Source organism: Lutra lutra, chromosome 2 (assembly GCF_902655055.1).
Source record: "Lutra lutra chromosome 2, mLutLut1.2, whole genome shotgun sequence".
Taxonomy (NCBI): Eukaryota; Metazoa; Chordata; class Mammalia; order Carnivora; family Mustelidae; genus Lutra; species Lutra lutra.
In genome coordinates, this window is record NC_062279.1 from 52,430,812 (window position 1) to 52,457,815 (window position 27,004).

Below are 27,004 nucleotides of genomic sequence, written 5' to 3' on the forward strand. Positions count from 1 at the left end.
AGTGGCTAACATTGATGTAAGTTTTGCATGTAGCTCATGTTCTAAACAGAGTTGTGTCTCCCAGGCTGCCTCCCAGCAAATATTGCAATGGGCATATATTTTTAAAGCATACTTGTCGTTTCTTTTAAACACTGTGAGGACTCAGAGAAACATGGGGTTTTACAACTCTACACCCATTTGTCAATTTCTAACTTTGTATCTTTTCAGGCAAATTTTAAGTTCTCTCTGTGCAAAACTAAAGGGAGATGGCTGATCTCTGAATCCTATTTCTGCACAAGAATCATTCCCATTACTTTAGTGAGTAATAAGTACCACTTAAAATTTGCATACCTGTGCAACTATGCTAATAGTAAAAATAAAGCTTCCTATTTTCTTAATAATAAAAAGCTGTCTTCTCTGTGAAAGTGAGAGCACAAATGAGAGATTCAACTTTAGCAGCTGATTTCAAACAGAATTATTCCCTCATGTGATCAGAATAAGATCCCTTGAAGGTCACCTATTCTAAGCCCTGTCTTTGTCTAGGGAACTGTCTTCCCAAAGGTGTCTTCCTCCCTTCTGAGCAGCTCAAGTTGAGTCCACAAATGATCCTATTCCTGCCTCCCAAGAATACCTAAATAAATATTTCCCCAAGCACCCCTTCCCTGTCACTGTTTTTCCAAAGGTGGTGCACAACTTATCTGGGTCCGAATCACCTGGGCACTTACTAGCAGGTCCCAACATGGACCTGAATTGACCCAACAGTGGGGCATTATTTTTCTATATTACCCAGCAGGTTCATACTTAAGCAATTAAATATTCAGGTCTTTTTCACCAAGAAAGTCTTCAGCAAAATCTCCCTATCTTAGGGGCACCTGGGTGGCTCAGTGGGTTAAAACCCCTGCCTTCAGCTTAGGTCATGATCCCAGGGTCCTGGGATCGAGCCCCACATCGGGCTCTCTGCTAGGTAAGGAGCCTGCTTCCCTTCCTTTCTCTGCCTCTCTCCGCCTACTTGTGATCTCTCTCTCTGTCAAATAAATAAATAAAACCTTTAAAAAAAAAACTCCCTCATCTTATACTAAAAACAACTAGCTCTTAAGTGACTGATAAAAATGCTGGGTTGGGTAGTGATTTGTGTTCAACACCTGATACCCCTTCTCTAAGTGATTTGTGTATTATAATGGCTTATATTGCAACTGTGTACAATTATCCATTCAGCCAAACAAGAATATGCCTAACTATATTGTCATCCATTCTACATTTCCCTATGTTGTTCACAAGGACACCACTTCAAATATTTTGTGGAAATTCTGAAATTATGGCATCTACGGAATTCCTCATATATAGGTATTGTAACCCAAATTAGGAAGTACATGAAGTTAGTTTGGTATAGTTCTTTATCTGGATGATTCAAATTCCTTATTTCATTTTTTTTAAATTTAAATAACCAGTTTTTACTTTTTAAAAAGTCCTTTTAGATATGAGACATTAGGAAAAAGGATGAACTTTCACCATCCTAAATATTAGGATAAGATATTAAACATTCTGTTTAACTTAAATTAGGCAGTTTAAGATATGGTCCACTGATAACGTAATCACATACGCTTGGCAATAAAGTGACTGTCACCTTTATTGGGAGATATGGACGTTAAAATTACTCCCTCAGGGTGAGGCATTTGGTACACGTTTGTCGATATCCTTTCGTGTATAATTTAGGTCTCACAGGCAGAAAAGGGTTGAAAAACAGAAATCAAGGAACGTCCATCAAGTGGTAAAAATTAGGTCTGAGGGAGGCAATGAAGGTAGAGCATTGTTTAATAAATCCCCAATCCTCGGTCCTCCAAACAGAAACAGCTCATGAACAAGGTTGATATTATTAGCACGAGACAAGCATTCTTCTAATTAGCTCCAGAGAAAGTGAATATTGGCTTTGCAGGTGAACCCCTCCAGTCCAGTGATACGTGCACATCACACCTGGGCCCTTCAGTTACAAATTCACCTCCTTAAGGAGCCGTGTGAAAAAGCAAGAACAATCAATAAGAAAAAATCCTCCCAGCTATAAATCAGCCACGTGGAGCTGCTGCTGCGGCAGCGGTAGCCCTGACTTCCTGGTTTGCTTCCAGCAAGCCTTGCGCTGGGGGCTCCGGGTAGTGGGTGTAAGAAAGGGAGGGGCAGCCAGGAACCGCTCTAGGTCCGCGGGGAGGGCGGCGGCGGGCCGGGGGATCCCGGAGGGTACGGGAGTTAAGGACAGAGTTATGGCCCATAATTAAAACAAAAGTTTGGGAATCTGGAAGCTTTCAGAGCTGAGCAGTGGGGCAAAGGCTAAGGACCAGACCCGGGGAAAGTGTAAGTTAGTTACAAGGTAACAGGGAATTGCCAAGAGGATTCTTGGACAGAGTGGAGAGAGAAGAAGAGGGCTGCGGGCCGGGAAAAGGGTAGGGACATAAGAGAGGAAGCTTGGAAGAGCGAGGCACACGGGTCGGTTGGAGCTCTGCGGAGGCCGACGGTGGAGGGGGGGGGCGCGGCGGCGAAGCGCAGTCCGAGCCGACGAGCCGCGGGGAGGGGGGCGGAGGGAAGAGCCCGGGGGAAGGTAGAGCCAAGGGGAGTTCCGGATCTGGAGCTGGAAAGGGCAGGCTGCGAAGAGGGCGGCAGCCGAAGCGGTAGGGGTGGGGGAGGGAGGAGGTGGAGAGCCGGAGGAGGGGGAAGGAGGGAGGGGAGAGCTGTGGCGGCGGCTGCGCCGGGCTCTGTGTCTCTCGCCGCCGGAGGAAGATGAGGCTGAAGATTGGGTTCATCTTACGCAGTTTACTGGTGGTGGGAAGCTTCCTGGGGCTAGTAGTCCTCTGGTCTTCCCTGTCCCCGCGGCCGGACGACCCAAGCCCGCTGAGCAGGATGAGGGTGAGTGACCCGCCCGCACCCTCCGGCGGCGGCGACCTGCAACTTGTTTTGTTTGCGCGCGCGCGTGGCGGGAGCAGGGGCGGTGGGGTCTGGGCGCGGCGTTGCGCCGCAGCTCCGCAGGTGGTGCTGGCGGAGCGCTGGCCGATCGGGGGCGCCGAGCCCCGAGCACCGGGTCCCGGCCACCAGCCACCGGCCCGCCCCCTCGCCTCCCCTTCCTCCCGCGCTTCCCCTCCCTCCCGCGCTTCCCCTCCTGGGGCTCCGCTGCCTCCGCCGCCGCTGCCGGCGGCCGCGCTCCACGCCGGGACTGCGGGGCGGAGCGGGAGGAGAGCCGGGGTCGCGGCCGCCCAGCTCCCCGACTCCTCCGTGCCGGGACCGCCGCGGTCGCGGCCGGGGGCCGCGGGGTTGGTCCAGGCTGCGGCCTGTGGCGCGTGCAGGCCTGAAGGAGGCGAGATGCTGCCGCTGCCATCACCGCCGTTCGGGACCAGGCCCCTCGGTGCAGCCTTCCCTCCCGCCACCACCCGTCCGGGGATGCTCGCAGCCCCCGGCTCCCCCGGCCCGCTTGCCTGCCGGGAGTGGGAGGGAGATGGCGCCCCGCCTCCGGCTCGTACGGAGAGCGCCGCCTCCCTGCCCGCCCCCCCCACCCCCAGCTCTGGTGGCCGGGAGACAGGGTGCGATGTGCGGCCGCGGCCTCGCCCTGGACCGGCCCTTCCTCCCTTCCCTGGTGAGGGGAGGGGCGGTTGGCCCGAGGTGGCGGAGGGGCGTCCCCGCCCGACTCGCGAGCCCCTCAGCCGCAGTCCGCACAGCTAGGGGGAAGTCCCTTCTTCCAGAGCCGCGTCGCTCGCCCGCCCGCCTGCTCCCAGTGGCTCTGTCCGGGGGGATGTGGGGCTGGTTCCTCTAACCCGGCTGTGGCAGGGCTGCTCGGGCCGGAAAACTAACTTGTACCGGCGCCCCGCCGCTTGGTTTTGGCCGCCAGCTCGCCCAGCCAGACGCCGAGGGGCGCCGCGGAGCGGAGCTCCCCGGGGCTCCGCTGGGACGCATTTGTCTGCCGCCCCAGGCGCGAGTGTTAGCTTTGACACTCCCTTGCTTTTGAGGGTTTAGTCAGGCGCCTCCGAACGTTAGTTACCGTGAGCCGCGCCGGGAAGGGGCCGCCGCGACTGCGGCTTCGCTGACCCAGTTGGTTGGCTGCATACCGGCTTCTCCCAAACCCCGTGCCCGGAGTCCGCTCCCCGAAAATGAGCCGCCGCACCCCTCTCCGTCCTCATCCAGGAGCCCGGGGTAGCCCGCTGGGCCCGCTGCCCTTGAGGGTGACAGAGGGCGTGAGGAGTTCAGGGCCACGGAGTGGCCCAGGGGCCTTGGGAGGAGTTAGGCTCTCTAGTAAAGTGCCTTTTGCAAATATTACCCACACTGCGTCTGTGATCTCCTTTATTAACTTTCCTTAGCATTAACTTAGCATCAGGAAGTTGAATGACTAGGCTTCATTTTAAGAATGAGAATCCTAGAGACTTCCTTAGCAGTTGCCGTCTATATGGTTAAATTAGATTACTCTTACGTTTTAGAATTTGAAGTCTCGATTGAAGTGGAATTTCTTTATAATACTGGGGTGGGTTCCCATCTAAGTCATCTGAGTACTAATAATAAAAAGTCCCAAGTTTTCCTTTTAGTGTGTTTGTGATTTTAAGCCTCTCAGATCTCGTGGGCTGATGGTGACCTCTTTATGATTTTTGCTTTCAAGATGATTGACAAAGGATAACTGAATATCGCAATCGAGAGTGTTTAAGTCATTAAATGGCCTCTCACAGAGAGCTAGGAATGTTAAAACCCCATTTTCTGGGAGAGAAACTGAGGAAAGTCTGACAAAACTAGCCATATTCAGAATGCCCTGTAGTTCACATGACAAGTCTATTAGATGGAACATCCACACTGATACCCATCTCTTCTGTAATAAGTCTTTATTAAAGTGGTTCTATAATAACTACCCAGCCACAAGGCTAGTCATTCAATAGCAGGTAATATCTTGATTTTTGGCTCAACTTATTTGATAGTCACTGGGTCCACTGTCCTTGCTATCATTTGCCAAAGACAGAAGCTAGCTTTTTAAGACTTTTAAATGTAAATTAACACTGAAAAGAATCCTTCTGTATCAGGAAAACAAAATACAGGCAGTTGGTAACTGCAATTTAAGGCATAGCTTGTGAATCATTACGAGCATAAATAAGGGACTTTTGCCTCCTTTTACTAAAAACTAGTCTGAGCACGTCTGAGATCTGGCACTAGAAGAACATTTCCTAATTTAGGGAAGGTTCTGACCAGCACACAGATTCTGACTCCTGAGTTTCCCTTCTGCCTTCTAGTTCTTTTCCTTTGATTATCATGGTAGACACCTCCCCACATTGTGACGCACCTGCCTTTTCTTTAATACTGATCCACCTGTAGGCTTTTTTTGATCTCTCTAAATCCCTGTAAATGTCTTGAAATAGGCTAGAACAATCTACCAAATAAAGGTTCTGCCTCTACTCTGGCAAGCTTGTACTTGTGGTTCCACCCTGTGCCATTGTTTGTCTTGCACTTTCAGTGTGCCTGCCAGGCAATAAAGTCTGTAGCAACCTCGGTGTTTTTTTTTGTTTGTTTTGTTTTTTGTTTTTAAAAACCCGGACTACTTCTTTATATCTGCCCAGCTGTGGAGGTCACTATTACAAAACATAATACCCATGGTCAAGATGAGAAACACATTTCTTGTCTCTTTCCTCATTCAGGGCCTTTCACTCTTTTTCTTAGGTAAATGATGTGAAAGATGATCTTACTGTTCAAATTGTACTCTGTGGTATATGATGTGATTTAATCAATAAACATTTTTGAGTGCCTACCATATACTAATGCTAGTTATCGAGGAAGTACTCCTTACCACTAACCCTGGATCTTACAGCTTTGTGAGGGGGAAAAAGCACCCCACTTTAATCAAAACTCCACAAATCTGCAAATAAAAATTATGCTACATGCTTTGAAGAAAAGCCATAGGGTAAGAGAACAGAAATTTGGTCATAAAAACCCCTGAAGAAATGACATAGTGAGTTGAAATCTGAAGATCTGAATACAGATAGTTGATATGGATGTGGGAGGAAGGCACTCCTGAGAGGGAGAAGTATGTGCAATGGTCCTGAGGTAGGAGATAGTATGGTGAACTGAGGAACTGGAAGAAGACCAATATAATTAGAACATGGAGAATGAGAGGAGAGGTAGAGTGAGGATGTAAATGTTTGTAGACCAGGCTAAAGATGAGGTCTTTAGAGCAGCAGAAACCGTGGAAGGATTTTTGGCGGGGGGGGGGGGGGGGCTTGATTAGATTTGTTGATTAGATTTGTCTTTTGGAAGGATTCTGATTGCCTGCAGGAGGTATGAATCGATTTAGAGCAAGAGCAGAGTGTAGGAGTCCTGTTGGAGATTATAATGGTTCAGGTGGGACATGATATTGCAGAGTAACAATAGAAGTAAAGAATTGATTCAAGAGCTATTAAAGATGCAAAGGTATCACAAACTAGTGATTGGATGTGGGAGTAGAGAAGGTGTCAGGAGGTTTAGGATGATGGATTATTTGTCACACTGAAAGTTCTGAAGACAAACATACATTTTCTGTTCTATATGCTTATGGGAAGGCTTACTTTTTTAGGCTTTGTCCTCTGGATATTTTGAGGTCAGCATTTATTAAGACCATCTGTTTAGTACTTGCGAAGTGCAGAAAGTTCCTTTAATTAAATAGTATCTTCCAAACCATGCATTCCAAGTTTCAGCCTTGAGTTTTAAAATTTTTAAATTTTTTAAAGATTTTACTTATTAGAGACAGTGAGAGGAAACAGAAGGGGGAGTAGGAAAGGGAGAAGCAGGCTCCCCACTGAGCAGGGAGCCAGATGTGGGAGCTCTATCCCTGGACCCTGAGATCATGAATTGAGCCAAAGGCAGACTCTTAACAACGGAGCCACCCAGGCGCCCCTAGCCCTGAATTTAAAATTGAACCATAAGCTCCTGACAATAAAGGTTTGTAATGGAAATGTTGAGGTCTTCAATGGTTTTATTATAGCTAATCCAGTACTGATGAGAAGCTGCTGGTAAATGGATGATTCTTTGTATGTGCAGATACTATCTTAGTCAAGCCATTAATGCCCCTTAGGTTTAGAGCATACATAGCAGGGCTAACTCAGGAATCAGGGTCCTAGGCAGAGAGGTTTTAAGTGATAAACTAAGACCAGTTGAAAGGAATATTGCTTAAATGAGGCTGAGTGACTGAATTATTACCCTGTCACAGTCAAATTCCAGCTTACCAAACCTTTTATCTCTGTGATGATTGACTGCAACCTGAAGGACTTTGCCCTTGACCTTAATACTTTATTTCAAATGGAAGCTCCATTGATATTAGGAATAGAGCTATCACTTATCAAAAGCGTAGTGTCTTAAGTGGTCACTTAAGATTGGTCACTTAAGATTGTCTCACTTCCCCAGTTGAAATGCCTTGGGATTTGTTTTTGTTATGTATTGCTGTCCTCCCTCACACCTGTAATGAAAAACTCCAAGTCTATGAACTCCGGGCATTACAGACCTCCTGAAATTAATGCAGACTTCTATGTAATGTGCTTTCTTGGGGGGAGAGAATCAGAAGCTTTCTCATTTCACTGTAAGCCACTGACTGAGTCCTTTGAAGGCAGGATTTAGGTTTCTTGGAGTAGCTCATGGACTATCCCCCCCATCTACCAGGGTGCTGAAGCATTCATTCATGTCGCCCCCTTAGGTCTGGACACCCCAGAAATGCAAATGTTCCTAAGAATTCAAAATCTGTGGATTTTGCAGAAGTGTTGCCCAGCCAGTGGTCAAAGGTCAAAGGCATCAAACTTGTTACAACCATGCCTCTTCACGTCCCTCCCAGGAAGACCCCATTGTAGAGTACTAAGAAAACCTCAAGTAGAAGTCCCCGCTTTAAAGGGATCTCATCCTAGTTGAAGAGATGCAATACTCACAGGGCATGGGGTTCGTTCCTTTCTTCCTTAATCCACATAGCAATAAGGAAACACTGAGCTGTCACAGAATGTTTTGTCAAGAGCCAAATCCAGAGGTGGAGAAGGTGGAGAACAGCCATTCAGGGAATGCACAATTATTCATAAGGAAGGAACGAAAACTGTTCAAGAGCAGGTTGAATTTGGATACCTATTTTGTGATCGAGGCTGGCTGCGTGGAATAGGAGATAAGGCGTAGGCTGTAACAATTTGGTTTTAGTATAAGCTGCGTTAGATCAATCAGTCCTAACTTGGAGACAGGAGGAGAGAGAAAATAATGCAACATGAATGAAAATCAGAATTCTGAGTGTGGACCATTTGTAAACAGAACATTTGTAAATTCTAACTCCAGAGTTCTAAAAAAAAGAGTTGGTCAGCAAGATTTGAGCGGCTCTTGAATGTAGGAAAATGATTGTGATTATCTGACTTCAACCTAGATCATTGTCTTTGCTCGTGTTTTGAATTCTAATTTTCATCCCTGAAGAATGAATGTACAATCTGACAGAAGGAGAAGTGATTAAGAATTTATAATCTCTAGAGTAAAATGGACATAGCTTGAGTCTATGAAAGGAGTGATTTTTATTGTTGGGTTTTGCATGGTGGAAAAGGGAGAGGGGTGTGAGGGTGAACTATGCCTTAACAATGTGAACAGAATTCTTTGTAAGAATTTGGAGATATATTTTTATTAAAAGCATGAATCATTGGGTGCCTGGGTGGTTCAGTCATTAAGTGTCTGTCTTTGGTTCAGGTCATGATCCCAGAGTCCCCGGATTGAGGCCTGCGTCAGGCTCCCTGCTAATAGAAAGCCTGTTCTCCCTCTCCCACTCCCCCAGCTTGATTCCTTTTCTTGCTGTGTCTCTCTCTCTCAAAAATAAATAAAATCTTTAAAAAGGAAAAAAAAAAGGCATGAAATGTTTACTCAACAGGTGTCAGATGAGTGTTTACTACTATGCTATCCGTGGCTCTAGGCATTGGAGATGCTGTACTGGACAGTGGAAGAGATAAAAACTGTTGACATAATGTGTTACTCAGGTTTCTACCTAACAACTGCACAGTAGGTGTTGTGTCCATATTGCAGATTTCTTTGATATATAAAGCTGGCCCTTTTTATAATACCTCCCAACCTCCAACCTTCCATTTGCTCCAACTAACATATCGAGGCTTGCTTTCCGCAAGACACTGGGCTGGGCACTGGAGATGCAGAGATGGCAAGGACACAGACTTGGAGCTCCTTTTGTAAGTGAGATGATCTGTTTGGCAATAGGAACGGTTGTAAAAAGGAGGAGTTTTGTTTTTTTTTTTTGTTCGTTTGTTTAGATTTCATTTAATTACTTGAGAGAGCACCAGCAGGGGCAGAGGGAGAAGCAGGCTCCCCGCTAAGCAAGGAGCCCAATGAGGGGCTCTATCCTGGGACCCTGAAATCATGACCTGAGCCAAACGCAGATGTTTAACTGATGGAGCCCCCCAAGCACCCCTAAAAAGGAGGTTCTTGCACAGCTGTAGGAGGTGGATGTTCAGAGGCAAGAGCATGACATTTGGCTAGTCCTGGAGTGTCCGTGGGATCCAGGAGGGATGCAAGGAAGAACAGTCTACACTAACAGAATAAGGTGAGACCAGAAAAAGTCTTTTTCTACTAGAACAAATTGTTGGAAATTAAGATTGAGAAAGTAAGCTTGGGCCACAATTTGAAGGGAATTAAATGATAGGCCAAGGAACTGGGTTGGGGTTTTATTAAGTCAGCACTTAGAGAAGATTTTTGGAAGCTTCTGAAGTAGAGTTGAGGGAGTGGTGACATCCATTAATCATCAACTCTTGATTCAGTAATTTGCTCAAGTATTTCAAATATTTATTGAGTGTCTACTAAGTACCATCCATTGCTGTAGGCATTGGAGATGCTCTAGAGCAGTAAATAATAATAGCGATGATAACAACATGCAAGAGATAAAATACCTTGACTCTTCTTTGCCACGAGAGCATTCTACATATAGTATGTTGTTTAATGGTAACAACAACCCTGTAATGCAAGTCTGATGTAATTGTCACTTTATAGATGAGGTGAACTCTTTGCCTGAGGTCATTTACTTATAGTTAAGTGGTAGAGCCAGAATTGTCTCCTGTATTTGGACTTGAACTTGGCGCTGACCAAACACTATAGATTTTAACAAGTAGGTGTGCTCAAGCAGGCTACATTGAAAGGAACATAGAGACAATAGAGCAGTAATTTCAAATATTAACACTGAAGACAGTACAGAGTAACATGAAGGAGAAAGGGGCAGTGGGGACCATGCAGGGAAGTTCAGGGGGCCGGTGGTTGAGCTGAGACCCAAAGAATGAGTATAACCTTGTAATGCAATTCTGAAGGATAAGTGTTCCAGGCAGAGGGAACAGAAAGTGCAAAGCCCCTGATGTGGAATGAAAGGCTATAATGTTTGAAAAATAGAGGGCCGGGATGACTAGAGCCTGATGAGTTTGGAGTAAATATAGTACTTGATAAGCTTGCAGATATAAATGGGGCCCTGGGTTGGATGATAAATTGTATAGTCGTCTATGTAGGGTCCAAGATAAACAAAATGAGTAATGACTTTTTTTTTGACGACCTGTCGTAGTGATGAGGCAAGAACTGTATTAGCTAAGTCTACTGGGTCCTGTGGGACAGAGAAGGCAGCATCTAGTCTGTAGGGCCTGAGTGCCATCAAGAGCTCTTTAGAAAACATGTATTGGAGGGACAGGTGTGTGAGGACAGAAGAGTGGTATGTGCAAAGTCATGAAGGATTATAGCAAATCCCGGGGACTGCATGGCTGGAAGGTGGGATTGGGGAGTGGAAGAAGGGGAGAACAAACCCTAGAAAGACAGAGTCTGAGCCCTGAAAGATTGAATACTATGAATGGCCAGAGCTGGGCTATCAGGAATAATCTGGAAGCAGTGCAGGCTGGATTTCAGTGAGGAGAGAAATGCCTCCTAGGATATGACGAGGCCTAAAAGCTAGGAGGACCAAGACTGTGAATATGAGGAGAGCGAGATTTTGAAAGTAGAATTAGCTGGTGTGGAGTGTAGGTGGAGGAACCCTCTGGATGGAACTGGAAGGGGAGGATGCTGATGCCTTAGAAGGAACAGAACTGTTTAAAGCTGAGGTTCTCAAACTTCAGTAGGCCTCATAGTCACCTAGAGAGTGTGTTAAAACAAAGTACTCCAGCCTCATGCCTTGAATCTCTGATTCAGTGGGTCCGAGGTGGGGCAGAGAATTGGCATTTATAACTGGTTCCCAGGTTGCTGGTCCAGGGATCCTACTTTGAGAAGTGCTGGTTTGGGGGATGGGGAGATTTGGGGGCTGTAAAACAAAACATTGGCTTGGCTTGGGCATGTAGACTTTTTTTTTTTTTTTTAGTCGGGGGGGGGGCATGTCACATTTTATAGACCGTGTCTACTGGGTAGGTGGAGCTCATAACCAAATCAGTACTGGATGCAAAGTGTGCAAATCATTGGCAGGAATATGTCTGAAGCTTGAGGACCGGCTTGGTAAATGAAGGAACTCTGTATGGATAGAGGAGGAAAGTGTGGGTAGGAAAACTGAAACTCGGAAAATGCCTCCTTTCAGGTGCCGGGCAGGGGAGAGATGAAAGGAGCATAGGCAGAAGGAGAAGATTTGGAGCCTATTGCCCTGTAGAAAACGTGGGCAAAGATAATTTAAGGGCAGGGCCATCAGCAGTATTGGATGTTCCAGCATTTGAGCAAGAGTTGGTCACCATTAGGGATCTGGAAAGTGGCTGCAGAAGCTTGCTGGTAGATGAACCCATAGCACCTGGATCCTGGGAGGGACATAGTGGCATCTTCACTGGCATCCCTGTAAGTGGGATGACCCAGTGGAACCGGCTAGAAGAAAAAGAAGTTCAAGTGGTGAATAATCACCTTCACCAGATAAAAATACAAGAAGAGGAAGGGTTTTAGAGAACTTAACTATCAAAGGGGAACTTAACACATGTTGGATTCTATCTGTTCCGCCTTAATTAGGCGCCTCTCTGCACCCTTCCCCCATGTGTGTATATAGACGCATCTGTACATTTTAAGCTAAACCGTAATCATGTGAGTGTAGTAATATATACTTCATATGCTATACATACGTTCTGTTAAAACGATTAGAATTCATGGCAGGCATTTTTTTGCGCTCTCTTGGTCTGAAATCCAGTAGCTTATAAGAAGCCGTGACCAGAACAACATTTTAATATTTGAAGTTGGAAAAGAAACTTTATCCGCAGAATATTAGGCAGTTTTTAGTTTTTAGCACATTAATTTGCCTGACCTGTAATTACAGGAAGAACCAGAGTAGCAAAATTGTCTGCTCAGCATTTCAGGTGATGTTGGTTTTTTGACAGTGGGGTCCACTGTTTCATTCTAGCTCTAGATCCCTTCCTGGGATCCTGAAAGCAATGCTGAGGCAGCGTGAACTGCAGTTTTCCAGGCCTTAAGTCTGTTTGGGAGAGGGAAGGACTACCTTCCAGGTGCTTCCTTTTGCTAAGAGTCCTGAATATTTCAAAATGAGAAATGTTCTCATTTCTGCTCCATTATAAATTCCCTTCTGGGCTTGGTAGCATTTTAAAGCGTTACTCCTAAGAAACATTTAAACATGCCAACCGGGAGACCTGATTTGGTTCACTGAATATAAGAACTGGTACTCTGAAACTTGAGGAAAAAAATTAACTTTGCATTATCTAATTAGGTTTATAGAACTGCTACAGAGCAGCCTGGTTTCCCAAATCTAGAAGGTACAATTAACTGCTGTATAATATCAATACCAACTAGTCTGCTAATAGGCTTCCAAGCAAAGCAATTGGAATTTGTTATTACCAAGAATATTTTAAACTGGATGGATTAAAATTAAATCACATACTTGTGGGAGCAGTTCTGTATGAGAATAAAATAAATGACCTAATCATTTTTTAATCTTTAATCTCTTATTGAGTCCCTGGGTTTAAGAATACATCTGGGCCTCAAGAGGTATCTACTTTTTTTTTTAATAGTAAACTTACATGCTTAATGATTATCTGGCTTAAATGTAATTTTAGCATTTGTAGTTCTTTATAAAATATTTTGCTATATGTGTTAGCACTTCAGTATTGAAGTACTTCGAAAGCTACTGCATATTCAGTAGTAATGGGTACACCTTGTAAGAAGAATTGGTGTTGAAGAGTTAAGAGCACAGGGTGTTCTGTACAACTGATGAATCACTGAACTCTACCTTTGAAACTAATAATATACTATGTTAGGTAATTGAATTTAAATAAAATAAGAGTAAGTCTTAAATAGACATTAACTGAGAAATTGCAAAAGCTTTTTTTTTTAATCACTCTTACAAGAAGGTGGGTGTGCCAGCATTTGTTTTTTAGACTGTCTGTAATTATCCTTGACTCTTGATTTTCCTTTTAATAGAAATACCACACACACACACACACACACACACACACACTCTGTGATACAATACTCTTTGATGTGAGCATGGTTTGCAAATAGCTTTTACAACTGTGTGAATGCCTAACTCCTCCAGCTGGAACCCTTGATTTCAAACCAAGCCATTGAGGCTAGCTATTGAAGTGAGACAGTAGGCTCAGGTTCACAGTGGAGTATAAGAGACACTTTTGCACAGTTTTATAGAATTTTAAGAACTAACACTTGTTGAAGTAATATCGTAATTTCAATATAATTTTTATGCTTCTGAGAATTTCTTTAATTCTCTAGAAAAGCTAAAGAGAAAAAAATAGAATACGGTGCAATTTACATTATAAAAAATAGTCCTTAAGTCATGATATTTGAAGTTCTCTAAGGGTTCTTTATTTGTCAGCATTTCTGCATTTTAAATAATTTTATCCTGTTGAATTTTAAAGTAAATATTTTATGTGCATTTTTTTTAACATCTGTTATTGGAAAAATAGTTCCCTTAAAACCCTGGAAAAAAACAAATGATCAGTATACTGAAGTGAGTCATGTAAGTTTAGTTTTACCAGTCTTAGATCAAAGACAGATATAATAGATAAAAAGATGTTCAGATACAGAAAACTGGGAAGTAGCAGGAAATGTAGACTCCATTTCTGTTGAGATATGTAGTTTATTAGTCAATTGTATAAACATTTCAAAAATGACTCAGGAAACTTCTAATAGGGTTAAATCAATTAAATTTTTATTTGTTGATTATTAAATGCAGCTTTGACACATACCTAGAAAAATTTGCCATACAGTATATTATACCAACTGGAGTTTTTTGTCAACAGCTCATTTACCTATGAAATCAAAGATTCACTTTAAATAGCCATTTTAAAACCTGTCTTAAGATATTTTCTGAAATAGTTGACTTATTAGCTATAGGTTTCAATTATGCTTACTTGGGAGAACTTAAATCCAAACCTCTTCCCCCAATATTTCCTCTGGCAATTGAATATTTTGCTTTGTAATTCTTATTAGACAATTTAATCATTATGCTTCTTAAAATTTAATCCGACAAAATTAGTCTTTTAATCTCTAATACAGTGAGGTGTCTTCCATGGAAGTCAGTATTTGTTACCTTTACAATCTGTTTGCAGTGTTTTACATCTTTTCTTTTGAAAGAAAGCAGGAGAAAAGTCTGTTCAAAAGTCTGCTAACTCTTACCAGCGTGATTTAAAATGAATAAAAAATCCATTAGATTTTTGGCAAATAAGCTCCCAATTATGGTACGGAATAAATGACTACAAAGTGCTTTTAAGAGTAATGGAATGGAAATGACTGAAATCTTACTACTTCGCACATGCAGATTTTTCTCCTATTGTTGAGTGTTTCGTTTAAGCTAAAAGATCACTGTCAAAATTGGAAATTTTGATCATTTAAAATATATAATTACATTTTAACATTTAAGCAAAGGATTGGTGGAAGGCAGAAATACAGGCATGTGGTTTCATTTACCGCTGCTCTCTGTGTGATGGCCTTAGGAAATTTGAAGTCCACTGTTTGTAAAAGAAGGTTGGAGGAGAGTGTTGCATTGTGATGGTCAATTAAAATAAATTTGCTTATACAGTTCAGGGAGATCCTGGTGGGTGGCAAAGAGAAAAATACTTCTAGCAAATAGTTCTCCGAAATTCTCTCTTCTAAAAATGTGCTAAATACGGTGATTTCCAAATGCCTTGGTATTCAAAGAAGTACATTTTCTGTATGAAATTAGGAGAACTCTATTCTTTTTTCATGGTTAACATTTAGGCTGCAAATCCTGGCACATATAACTTCTATTTTAAAATAAATGTAGTGTGCATGTGATCACAGTTGTTAACTGAAAATTTTGAAAAGTGCTGTCAAACCTGCAAAGATAGTAGAGCCCCGAACACCGCACCTCTTCCCAGGTCCTGCTCTTCTCTTAGTTTAAGAAAATAACTGGTATCTGCAGTATGGTCAAAATACGTCTGTACTACATGGATATTCTCAGATTATTTTTTTTTTTTTCAGCGTCCTCTTTGACGTCTGAGGAAGGTTTCAATGAACCGGGACTTCATTTCACTTTCCATGAATTAGCGCGGCAGGAGTTTTGCTCGAGCAGCCTATTCCTGTGACTAACCTGAAGAAAATCTCAGACAGAGAATCTAATAAGTAGTTTCACTGTGGTTCAGTCACGTTTCATAAGAGGCAGGTATCCTCCTTGACCTCTGCTCAATTAACTGGTAACACAAAGAGAAAAGTAAATGTTAAAATCATTATTACACCTTGGCAACAAAAAGTCACTTCTGGAAGATTAAGTGAATGGCTTGAAATGTGGACTCATTTGCCTCTACTTCTCTAGCTTAAATAGGTGCTTGTGTTCAAAAGCAAGTATGTTTTGCACAATGATTTATGACTCAGAAGGGCTGATGAAATGAAAGAGTTAAAGGAAATTGTAAGTGGAAATTAAGGAATAGATTTTTAGTATAAAATATCAGAAACTTACAGTAATAGTAAAGGCAATGTATATATAGAATGTGTGTATATACACACACATATGTGTGTTACATATATGTGTGTGTGTGTGTGTGTGTGTATATATATATGTTTTGTGCTTTCTAATGAAATGTGATAACATTCCTACTATTTTTTTCAAATCATGAAAAACACTGAAATCTGTTTTTTTTCCTTTCTTGGGATTCCTTTTGTTGATTGTGAGACATTTGTTAAGCAGTTGGTCAGTTTCTTTTTGTCCCAGTGGGTGCTAAATGTGAGAATGATTCCTTCAAGGTTAGAAAGGTCAGCCATGTAGTTTATTGACCTCAAGGTAGCTGGAAGAACCGACTGCCGTTTGGGCACGAAGTGCATTGTCTCCGAATGGTGAAGCCAGCAGCTTGCTCCCAATTTTCTAACACAGAGGTTGCATTTCTGAATATACCCCATTGTTTTTCATTAAAGACAACTAAACCTTCATAGTCCTTTATCATACCTGTAACTCTTGTGGTGAATCAGCACTAATGAAAAAAAAAATTCATTGCTAAAAGAGAGATAAAACTAACTTTTTTAAAAAGAACTTTGTACTCTTTCTGTAATCTCTATACACCCCTACCCACAACTCCTCTTATACGTCTCACTTTAAGAAAATGCTCTAAGAAGCTGTTACATCCTGTGAATACAGACTAGGAATGGAAGAAAAATTAGAGTTTTGATTTTCTTGCAGGAGATTGCTTTCTGTCAGAGACTGCAGCTTTTCCTTGGTTGGCATGGGCCTAATTTAAAATTGCCTCCTATATGCAGTGATGAAGATCAAATCAAATTTAAAATATTGTGTAGAACATCTTCCTGATAATGTTTTTGGGAAAAAGATTTAGGATAGTGATGTTGAGATTTTGAAATGCTACTGTTCTAAAGTTGAAGTTTCCACCTCCTTTCCATTCCTTCCATCTCTCGTCCGGTGACTGTAGACACTGGTTCATTTGTCAGAGTTTAATGGTTAAAAAAAAAAAATCAGAAAATATGCAGTGCCTTATGAAGTCAGGTTCCTGTTTATTTCTAGTATCTTCCATTTAGATACAGATTTGATTTACTTGTTTCCTAAATTCATGGGCCAGTCCTGGTATTCATAGTTGTACTCTTGGGATATCTTAAATAAAAACACTTAAAGATAGTTGTAATAGATGGCTGACACTCAAAAAAGTAAGACAATAAACATAGCCCAAACTGTCGTGCTTTAGCTGGTTTATGGTGAAGCAGAAAGCATGAGAAATTTGCTGTGTTTCAGTCTGCTTATCATTGCTTGGAAATCACCTTTGCCTTGCCCAGAAAAGATGCAGATTGGCTGAATTCTCTTCCCTGTTCTGTGAAAGCATGTGGCAGTGTGCATGCCTTCATGAAATATGTTAGAGAGTGACTGGTACACTTAGTGGCACCTGGAATCTTGAAAGGACAGTGTCTCTTATATGCTTAATTTATTGCTAAGAGTGAAGATGAGTAAGTCTCAATAAGAAAAAATGGAAAAAATTCCTTTTGGGGAGGGGTAGCTAATGTCCTCTTGGATCTGGATTACTACAGGTTTCTTCACTGAGAGAATTCCTTGATCTTCTAAGAATACAGATACTATATTTGTATGATTTTACAAATTACTTCAGTGCTTCCTGTCTCAGGCAGTGTAATGAATTAAAATGCACAGATATTTAGCATATGCTAGAGCTCAGGAATACGCAATGTAGAATTTCATCCTGTAGGCCAGATATCAGGAAGTAGCAGAGGTCATATCTGCTGCCTGGGAACGTTTTTTATTCCCTTGAGTGAGCCTTAGAGCCTGCCCATCTTTGATTTTGCTGTTTCGTGAACTGTGATAGTTTTTGTTGTTCTGTAAATTGCCTGCTAGTCAAGTAAGAGGCAGAAACTCTGTTTAGGTTTGAGAGATTCAGCAACCTCATGGTTTTGGAATAATCTGATATTTTAGTGGTTTTTTTTGACACTGTCTCATTGAGATTTTGAAAAGCCTGCGTAAGTCCATAATTAAGATTCCTAGAGAAGGTACATTCAAGTTGTTTACAGTATTCCTTACTAGGAAGGGCAGGGAGTTTGAGCTTGAAGGTGTGGGAGGAAGGAAGGTGTGCCGTCTAAAGGGAGGAGGAGCCTTGTACAGTACAAGGTCATGGTTTGGACCAATCATTCATGTTGGCAGTGGGGAGTAGGAAAGACAGGGATTTAAACCACATACCTGTTTTTTTCTTTTAAAAAAGTAATCGGGTTGATAACTGAATAGTAATCTCCATAAATAATGAAATATCCTGGGGACATTTTATTATGTTTAAAATTACTTTGTGGCATGTAGCTCCTCAAGAACAAGGTGGATTAAAAAAAAAAAAAGCTGATGTCCTTGTGTAGTAAAAGTCCACATGGACTCTGACAGGAGTTGGAGTCCTGTTATAAATACTGTTACTAGCTTCAGTGAGCTTGGCCTAGTGACTTGACGTCCCTGAGCCCCCTTTCCCTCTTCTGTAAAGGAGATAAGGCACTGTTCCTGTGTTTGCCTTAGGGTGAGGTTACCAGAGCTCCTAGGAAAGCATTTGACTTCCAATTTTACACCTGTTGTCGCCCCTTCCTTCTCTTGATTCTTGGATGAGTAGAATGATTTGTACATAGTTTCAAGAGTGCTTAAAAGAATAAAAATACACGAATTTGTTATGAATTCATGGAAGGGGGCTGAGTCTTTCTCCTAGACTGTGACTTTTGCCTTAAAAGTTAGGTCTTTTCGAGGAACCAATGTTCTAAAATAGGGAAAAAGGAAAATGCTATTGTTTGTTTACTTTAAAAATATACTCTTTTGGAGGGTGCCTGGGTGGCTCAGTCAGTTAAGTGGCTGACTCTTCATTTTGGCTCAAGTCATAGTCTCAGGATCCTGGAATTGAGCTCTGTGGTGGACTCTGATTCTCTCTTCTCTCTTTGCCTTTGTCCCTGCTCATGTGTGCCATCTCACTCTTTCAAATAAATAACGTATTTTAATATATACTTTTTTCCTGTATATAAATATGTATTCATTGTAGAAAATATTAAAAAGTAAAAAAACAGGGGCACCTGGGTGGCTCAGTGGATTAAGCCTCTGCCTTAGGCTCAGGTCATGATCTCAGGGTCCTGGGATCAAGCCCTGTGTCGGGCTCTCTGCTCAGCGGGGAGCTTGCTTCCCTTCCTCTCTCTCTGCCTTTCTCTCTGCCTACTTGGGATCTCTCTCTCTCTCTCTCTCTCAATGTTAAATAAATAAATAAATTTTTTTTTTAAAAAGTAAAAAACAATTAAATCCCCTGTAATTCATTTTACTCAAAGCTAATTATAATCTGTTTGTTGTATTTCTTGTCCAAATTTAAGGGTAGACCTAGACTACATATACACGACTTTGTGGGTTGCCTTTTCTATTTTATTCTAGAAATATCTTAATTTATATATTATTTTTAGGACCTACATTGTCTTGTAAACTCACCTTTTAGCGTCTGGTTGATTAGGCATGGAGTTGGTTTAAGGGAAGAGGATTTTAGGAAGGAAAAAAAAAAGTACTGGTGTGCTGGAATTACAGATTCCAAATTGTTGTGTACACCATATGTGCAAAATTGTTTTCCCACCTGCCCCTTTAAAAAAAAAAATAGGTCTGACTCCAAGTTTTGCTGTTTAAAATAATTTTGGGTACCTCTGGCTGACGTACCCATTAAATGGAGTAAAACAAGTGATTTGAGGGAGAACAAAACTGGGAGAGCAACTATTGAAGCTACTTATTTTCACTCTTCCTTCTTTTTCCCAGAAGCCTAGTCCCCAACTTAATGTTGAGTTGTGGTTGTGGAACATTCCAGAGCTTTTAAACTTCTGCTTAGTGAGTAAGTATTAAGAAAGCCAAGTCACTGCCATCGGGTTAATTATGAGGTGTGGCAAATACATTGTTTTCTTGATTTTATTAACTTTGTTCCTTTTGTCTCTGTGTTGTGAAAAACAAGTTTTCTTCTTGCAAATTCAACTCAGCCATTCCTGGATTTTTCTTAAATATTGTGTTCCATTTTCATATTTAAAGATGAAAATTATGCCCTTTCTTTTTAGTCATTGTGTTGTTGGACTTCACTATGTCACTGTGCTTTTTATTTTCCTTGAATCTTCTTTTAAGCACACACCTTCTGTTTGTTTAAACGTGTATATAGCAACATAATAGGTCAGCACTGTGGGAGCAGAATTCTAGTGTGAATATTGAACAAATACTAATAAGGAACTTTTATTGAATTCTTGCTATGCCCTCTGCTAGGTGTGTTTAAATTCTCAATTTAGCCTTCTGACATTTTATAGATGAGAAACCTTGTGGCTTAGGAAAGTTCAGTGCCTTGTCTGTCACCTGGCCAGAGTTCAAACCCAGGCTGGCAGTAGAGCCCACTCTCTCAGGCTGGATTCAGTACCACCACCGTGCTCTGTGAACCAAGGGAGTTCCGTTACAAAGGGTTCTTGGGCTGGTAAGGTTGCAAAATGTTGCATGTCCTATCACCCCCTCAGAGATCCACAGGGCACATAAGTATGCTAGAAGCCCTGAAAAGTCCTGCAGGAAATAAAATTTTAAGATTTTTTTTTTTAAGCTCATCTTTCCCAAATTGACCTGGTCACCGATTGGGTCTGTAAAGAGCTTCAGCATCCTGAGAGAATGGTTGGCTGATAGCTGAATCAAAGTAAGGGAGCTATTTGAGTGATGTTACTGGTTCATGCTTTGTGGGTAGGTGCACCTGTGTCAGAGGAAGGCTTTAACTGCCTGGACCTGCTGAATTCTGCCACTAGACTGTTACTTATGTGTTCACGGTTGGCATGGCCTCATCCAACGGTCTAAATCATACCATCCTTCAAGGTCTATCCAGGTTTAGCCTCTCTGAAGCTTTCCTTAAGTACTTGAGTCCACTTGGATCTCTCCAGTCTCAGATAGATTCGTCATTATGGGACAGGACTATAAATGAGTGTAATACTCTTTAGCACATAGCTGCTTTCCTAGTTGGTCTTCAGCTCCTTGACGGTAGGCCCTGTTCTGTAGTGCTCTCTTGGTTCTCTGCTAATTAGCTACTGGTCCTGTTGCCCTAGAAAAGAGATCCAAGTTGTTCTAGTAGTGGTTTGTTCAGTTGACAAATACTCATTGTCTCCTGGTCACGACCCCTACTGAGACCTGCATTCATTCTTAATCCTCAAACTTGAACTCATGTAATCATTTCATACTGACATTGGCAATCCTGCTCCCTGTGTTACTTTCCAGTGGGACAAACTCACTGATCTTGCTCTGTTTATCAAAAATGACTTCAGTTCTGGTGTAAATTCTCAGACACAGTGAGTACTTTACAAGGCAGAAAAATCCTACTGATAAGTTAAAATGGGTTTCTTACAACAGCCCCTGCATTGCAGTCACCTACATCTTTCTCCATTGCTTTAGGAGTCCAGTGACTCTGACAAGTATTTATACTGAGGAATTTTTTTTTTTTTTTTAACATTTTTGACAGAGATCACAAATAGGCAGAGAGGCAGGCAGAGAGAGAGGAGGAAGCAGGCCCCCTGCTGAACAGAGCCCGATGTGGGGCTTGATCCCAGGACTCTGGGATCATGACCTGAGTCGAAGGCAGAGGCTTTAACCCACTGAGCCACCCAGGTGCCCCATACTGAGGAATTTTTTTTTTTATACAGGGAATCCCAGTATAAGTGGTTCCTTGACTTTGGTTGCAAGACAAATGGTTTTAAGTATAACTCCTATCAGGTTGCTGTTGGTATGGAAATAGGTGTCCGGTGCATAAATTTCAGTTTCTAGAAACTCCTTTCACATCATGAAAATATCAAAACAGGTCCCCTAAACCAAATAAATGCTTTTATAAATATTTTTCAGGCACATAAAACCAAAGCCGTATCATGTATGTTATGTGGATAAATTTTTCTGTATAGGCAAGATAGAGTGTTGCTTCTTAAAATATGAATCTAATAGGGTTTGCACCGAAAGCACCACCTTTTCTTTTAGAAACTCCCTATAGTAATTATGGATAGTCTTTCTTTGCTCCAGGGCACTTTTGTGTACAAAATTAACATCATCTATCTTGACTATTTTCACTCTATTTAGTGCCTAAATGCCTCTGGAAGTCTTTGAATGGTACCTGCTGGGAAATGGGGATTTCTACCACCCTCCCCCAAACTTCTTTGGGGAAATATGAAAAGGGCAAACCGATGGTTCAGTTATCAGTTGGTTTTGTGGGCTCTCTGTGAATTTTAAGGGGTGGTAACTAGATATTTGGGGTTTATATCCATTAGAATATGGATTTGACTATTGCAGAAATCCCGAAAGTTAGATTTTTTTTTTCCTCTGATGTAAGTAGCCAAACGAATGTGGCAACTCTTCATAGACCTGTGTGACCTCATCAGGGATCCATGCTCCTCTCCCTTGTTCTTCTGTTATTCCTAGAGAGCTGCCCTCCTCTACATGGTCTGAGATTACACCACCCTGTCCACATTCTAGCAGTAGGAAGGAAAGAAACTGAAAGGGGAGTTTGTTTCCTTCTCTCCGTAGGTTCATATCCTGTTCAGCCACATTCCACTGGTCAAAAGGTAGTCAAAAGGAAATTGGAAATGTCTCCTTATTCTGGGTGCCATCTGCATAGCTAAAAGTCAGAGGTTAGAGGAGGTGGTTAATATGAGGAGAGGAAGAGTGTCGGGGAGTTATAGAAGTCTTCGCCACAACTTGATAGTGTGTAAGTATTTAAAATAAGGTTTGTAAAAGTCTCTCTCTCTCAAAAAAGTGTAAAAGCAGGGGTGAAAAGTCCCTTGTAGCTCAACTTTTAGTTGTACCCGACTCCTTCCCTAGAAAAATCAGCATGGTCTTGGTATCTGGAATAAGTTTGGTCTTCTCACTCAAGCACAAAATTTATTTTTGAATTACTTAATTGTTGATCCCTGATTCTTTTCAGACTTGTCTGCTAAACTCACATCGACAGGACCAGGTTTTAAGTTTCTCTTCTGTACCCATTATCACCAGATTGTGCTATAGATGTTCAGTAAACTTCTATCACATCGAATCATGGATTATTAAAATTTTGCCTCCTTTGCTTATTTGACAATAGATTCAGTGGTTTCTTGTCTCCCCCCACCCCCAACTGTAACAGTCCCTACTCTTTGCATTGAACTCCCTGTCCACTATCAGAAAGACAGAAAAGGTATGGAGTTTTGGGATTGATGAAGATGTATTACCAAAAAGTCACTCTTGCACCCCTTTACTGTTGGCAGTCAGGGAATCATGGAAGGAGTATATGTCATTGGAGGAATTAGCAAAAATCTGTGGTTTTGCATAATAGTGTAAAGAGGTAGGTCTTACAGCGAGCAAGATGTATTAGAGAACTGAAAAAGAAGATTGGGATATAGAGTAAAACACAGGGGTAATGATTGAAAGAGCTGCCATACCTAGGGCAGGTCAAGGGGTGAGGGCATGGTAAAAAAGGAAGAGGTTGGGATTGTCAGAGTTTAGAAGCTCACAGGAAGCCCACCCAGCAAGCTGGGGTTCAGATCTCTGGGCGTAGCATGGTGGGACCCTGACCAGCTGCCTGTTGGATCTCCAGAATATAATGAGGCTGCTTTGGGGGGAATCTGTAACGGAGCTGGGTTGGATCAGTGCTAGAGGCTAGAATCACTCCAGCTGCCCTGGCACAGTGCCCTAACTTTGACAGCAAACAAAGAAGGAATCCGTTCTGCCTGCCTTTCTCTCTCACGACCCCTGTTGGTGAAGCGTAACAGAGGCAGTTGGCAAAGGAGAGATGTTTGCAGAGTTCCAGACCACAAAGCAGAATATAGAAGGAAAATAAAATGGTGTGTGTGTGTGTGTGTGTAGTGGGTTTAGTGCTGAGACACAATAAGTGTGTGTGTGTGTGTGTGTGTGTGTGTAGTGGGTTTAGTGCTGAGACACAATAATTTAATAGCCAACACAGTACTGGACATAGTCTTCCTTTAGAAAGTTCATGTGGGAAGCTTTAGGACTGAATAATATTGTGAGAAAAATTAGTTAGATGCTATACAGATATGACTTAATATGGATAAGAATAGACTTTCTTTGCGGAGGGCCACTTAACTTGTATATTAAGTAGAGCCGTGGTCTGTCCAGTCTGATACTCTTACCAAAGTACCAGACCTGTGTTTATGCAAGAGCGCATGACTTTCATTCTTTTATCCTTATGGGTTAAGGATGCAGCTTAGATTTTCCTTTCTTTGCTTTGGAAGCCTGTTATGAAACTGTTACACATTTCCTTGAGGCCTTTTTGAGTTTATTTCTAGTATCTGTGACTCACTAAAAACTACATAGAACTTTTTAGATGTCTTGCATTGTGTTGGGCCTTGAGGATGCAAAAATGGCTAAGGTATCGTCTGTGTCCTCGGGGATGTGACAACCTCATTTGCGGTACAAGGCGGATGGGAATTATTATACATTAAATAGTAAGATAGAATGAATTGTACCTGGAAAGTGGAAAAGAGAATTAACTTTTGGGCTCATCCTCAAAAGTCGGCTGAGGGTTTGTAAGTGTGTGTTATGGGGGAGGGCAGCAAGTAGAAACTACACATTTGAGGGGAAAGAAGGAAATAATTATTATAATGGTATTTGGTATACATTTGCCAGTTTCTGTATGAAGTAACATTATTCAATTAGCTGTACGGAGGCCCTTGTTTTGGCTTCAAGGGATTCTCCTTATTCCAGAATTTTGAATTTGATAGGCATCCTCCCTCCTGCCTGCCTCTATTGTGACTTTCTGTACTTTAGCCATGTTCTTCCTGAGACAGTCACCTTTATAAGATAAAAATTCCTATTTTACTTTATTTTCAAATCAAAGCTGGCTCATCTGTTTTTATATTAGTTGTCCCTCACAAAATTCTTTCAAGTTTCTGTATGTGAGCCTCCCTACCTATAAAAGGCTGTCTTGAGTATCTGAATCTCTAAGCAATGAGAGATTGGCCCCGGCTACCATATCCCTTTTATGTGCACAGTTGGGTTCTTGAATTATTGTCATTGTCTTGAAAGGGAGCATAATTGGAGCATCTGGGTGGCTTAGTCAGTTAAGCGTCAGACTCTTGGTTTCCACTCAGGTCATGGTCTTAGAGAGATGGACTCAAGCCTCACGTTGGGCTCCACACTCAGTGGGGAGTCTGCTTGAGATTCTCTTTATCTCTCCCTCTACCACCCCCCACTCTGTCCTGCTTGCAATCTGTCTCTAAAGTAAATAAATCTAAAAAAAAAAAAATAGGGAAGAGAATTAAATTGTAGAGAAAGAATAAAAATTCACCTGCCTGAGCCTGTCTCCCTCAGTGTTCCTGTTTGTGCCAGTGGTTAATATTATATCCTCTGTAAAACCTAATTCAAGACATCTTATAACATCTTAAGGCACATCCTGGTCTCAGTTCTCTGTCTGTATCCGTGGCATGGAAAGGAGAGGTCTGTCCCACAGACACAGGTAATTGGAACAGGGATATCTAACCTAGATCAACTACGTTTTTGGTCCTGGGATTTTTGAGTGATGTGGTGTTGTCTACTAGAGATGATGCAGAGCTGGTCTGTAGGCATTGCACCATGGTCAGCTCATTAAGCATCAGAGTCACATACAAAGTAAAATTAAGGGGGAGGGAAACCTAAAAGTTTGCTGAGGAGGCCAGTATCAGAGAAAAGAATGAAGTAGACTTTGTTTCTAGAAGCAGAGAAGAAAGATTTGGAGAGGGATAGACAAAAGGACTACTTCTGCCTTAAGACCTCCTAATTTCATGAGACTACCTATTCTAACTGCAGGTTAAGTTCTGTGACATTTGTCTGAATCCTTACAGTAAGTGCCCTTTTACTTAAATAGTTTTCTGCATCTTGCACAACAAATTGTTAGAGTAACATACGGAAATCTCCTGCTTTAACCTAAAGGAATTACCATCATAGACATTTCATAGATAAGCCAGAGGGGAAGATTTTGAGTAGGGCCCTCACATACAGGAAGTTGTTTTCCCCAGGGCCTTATGTCCATTGCTATCACTGTCTTTTCCCCCACCTCGAATTTGTTTTGAGGTGTGGTGATAAAGGAAGATGAAGTGTGTTTTTGTACAAGAGTAAAACTTGTTTTGGAATTTAAGATGTCTGCCTTTTTATCCTTTTTTTTTTTTTTTGACAAAAAATCATTAACAATGATACATAGTATGACTCTCTGTAGTATGTATAATATGAAATTTGGAGAAATTTCTGGTAAATGAATGATAACCCACAGGGCAAACAAAATAGAAAAAGAATTCATAACTTCCCAAATTTGTTCGCTTTTAGTCTATTGCTGATGAGTACCTTTTCTTTAATCAAAATTCCTAAACTTTATATATATATATATATATATATATATATATATATATAATATATGTAAAAGTTTACATATATATGCATTGTTTTTTCCTTGCTAAGGAAAAGTATCATTTTAACTTGATTCTTTGAAAGAAATTTAGTCATTTACTAGGGAGGTATCTGAGTGGCTTATGAAATAGATGATTGGACCAAAAACTGTGGACCACTAAGTTTAAAAAAAAAAAAAAAGACTAAACATATTCAGTAGTTAACAATAGTAATAATTTATTGCTGTTTACTCTGAGTTTTGGGTTCATATAAATTTTGTTCATATGCTATATAGTTACAGAATTGTACTGTGAAAGCAATTAGACTTAGTTTTCAACTTTCCTATTTGTAAATGGATTTAAGTTCTTTTTGATAGTCTAGGAACCAATTAAATATTTCCTTAATGGCTTAACTAATTGCTTCATGACTTCATTATTTTACTGTATTCACTTTACAGAATGTTAAAAGCATTAAGAGCTAATAGAATGTTAAAGAGACTTATGATGTAAACTAATTGGAGTTCTTATTGTCAGATTTAATATAGCATGTTAATATACAGTATTTATAGAAGCCTATTTAGTACATGCCTTGGGTTGTTTTAAGGGGCATTTAAATTTAAGTAGGCAATTTACTTATCAATGTGAAAAGGCTGTCTTATTGCCCGAGGGTTGGTATACAGCGCATTGCAACTTTTAAGAACTGGAAAGCTGTTGGGAATTTTGTTTGCCAACACTTTCACAACCCCAGTAATATTCCATAGCTTTGAGGGTAAATTTAAGG

The 27,004-nt window shown here is 41.5% G+C and overlaps 1 protein-coding gene across 3 annotated transcripts in view; it reads left to right on the forward strand.

Moving 5' to 3' along the window:
- The first annotated feature begins 2,085 nt into the window (after positions 1 to 2,085).
- Positions 2,086 to 27,004, forward strand: part of GALNT7 (polypeptide N-acetylgalactosaminyltransferase 7) — a 139,324-nt gene continuing 114,405 nt past the window's right edge. Inside the window, exon 1 of one of the 3 annotated variants that reach the window (XM_047717406.1) lies at positions 2,086 to 2,167. Coding sequence is in view for 2 of the 3 variants with exons in the window: in XM_047717405.1 (XP_047573361.1) it covers positions 2,746 to 2,871 (126 nt within the window). In the remaining variant the exon portion in view is untranslated. Of the gene's footprint in view, positions 2,168 to 2,609; positions 2,872 to 27,004 lie in introns of those variants that run through there. The other 2 variants (XM_047717405.1, XM_047717404.1) reach the window with 2 other exon arrangements.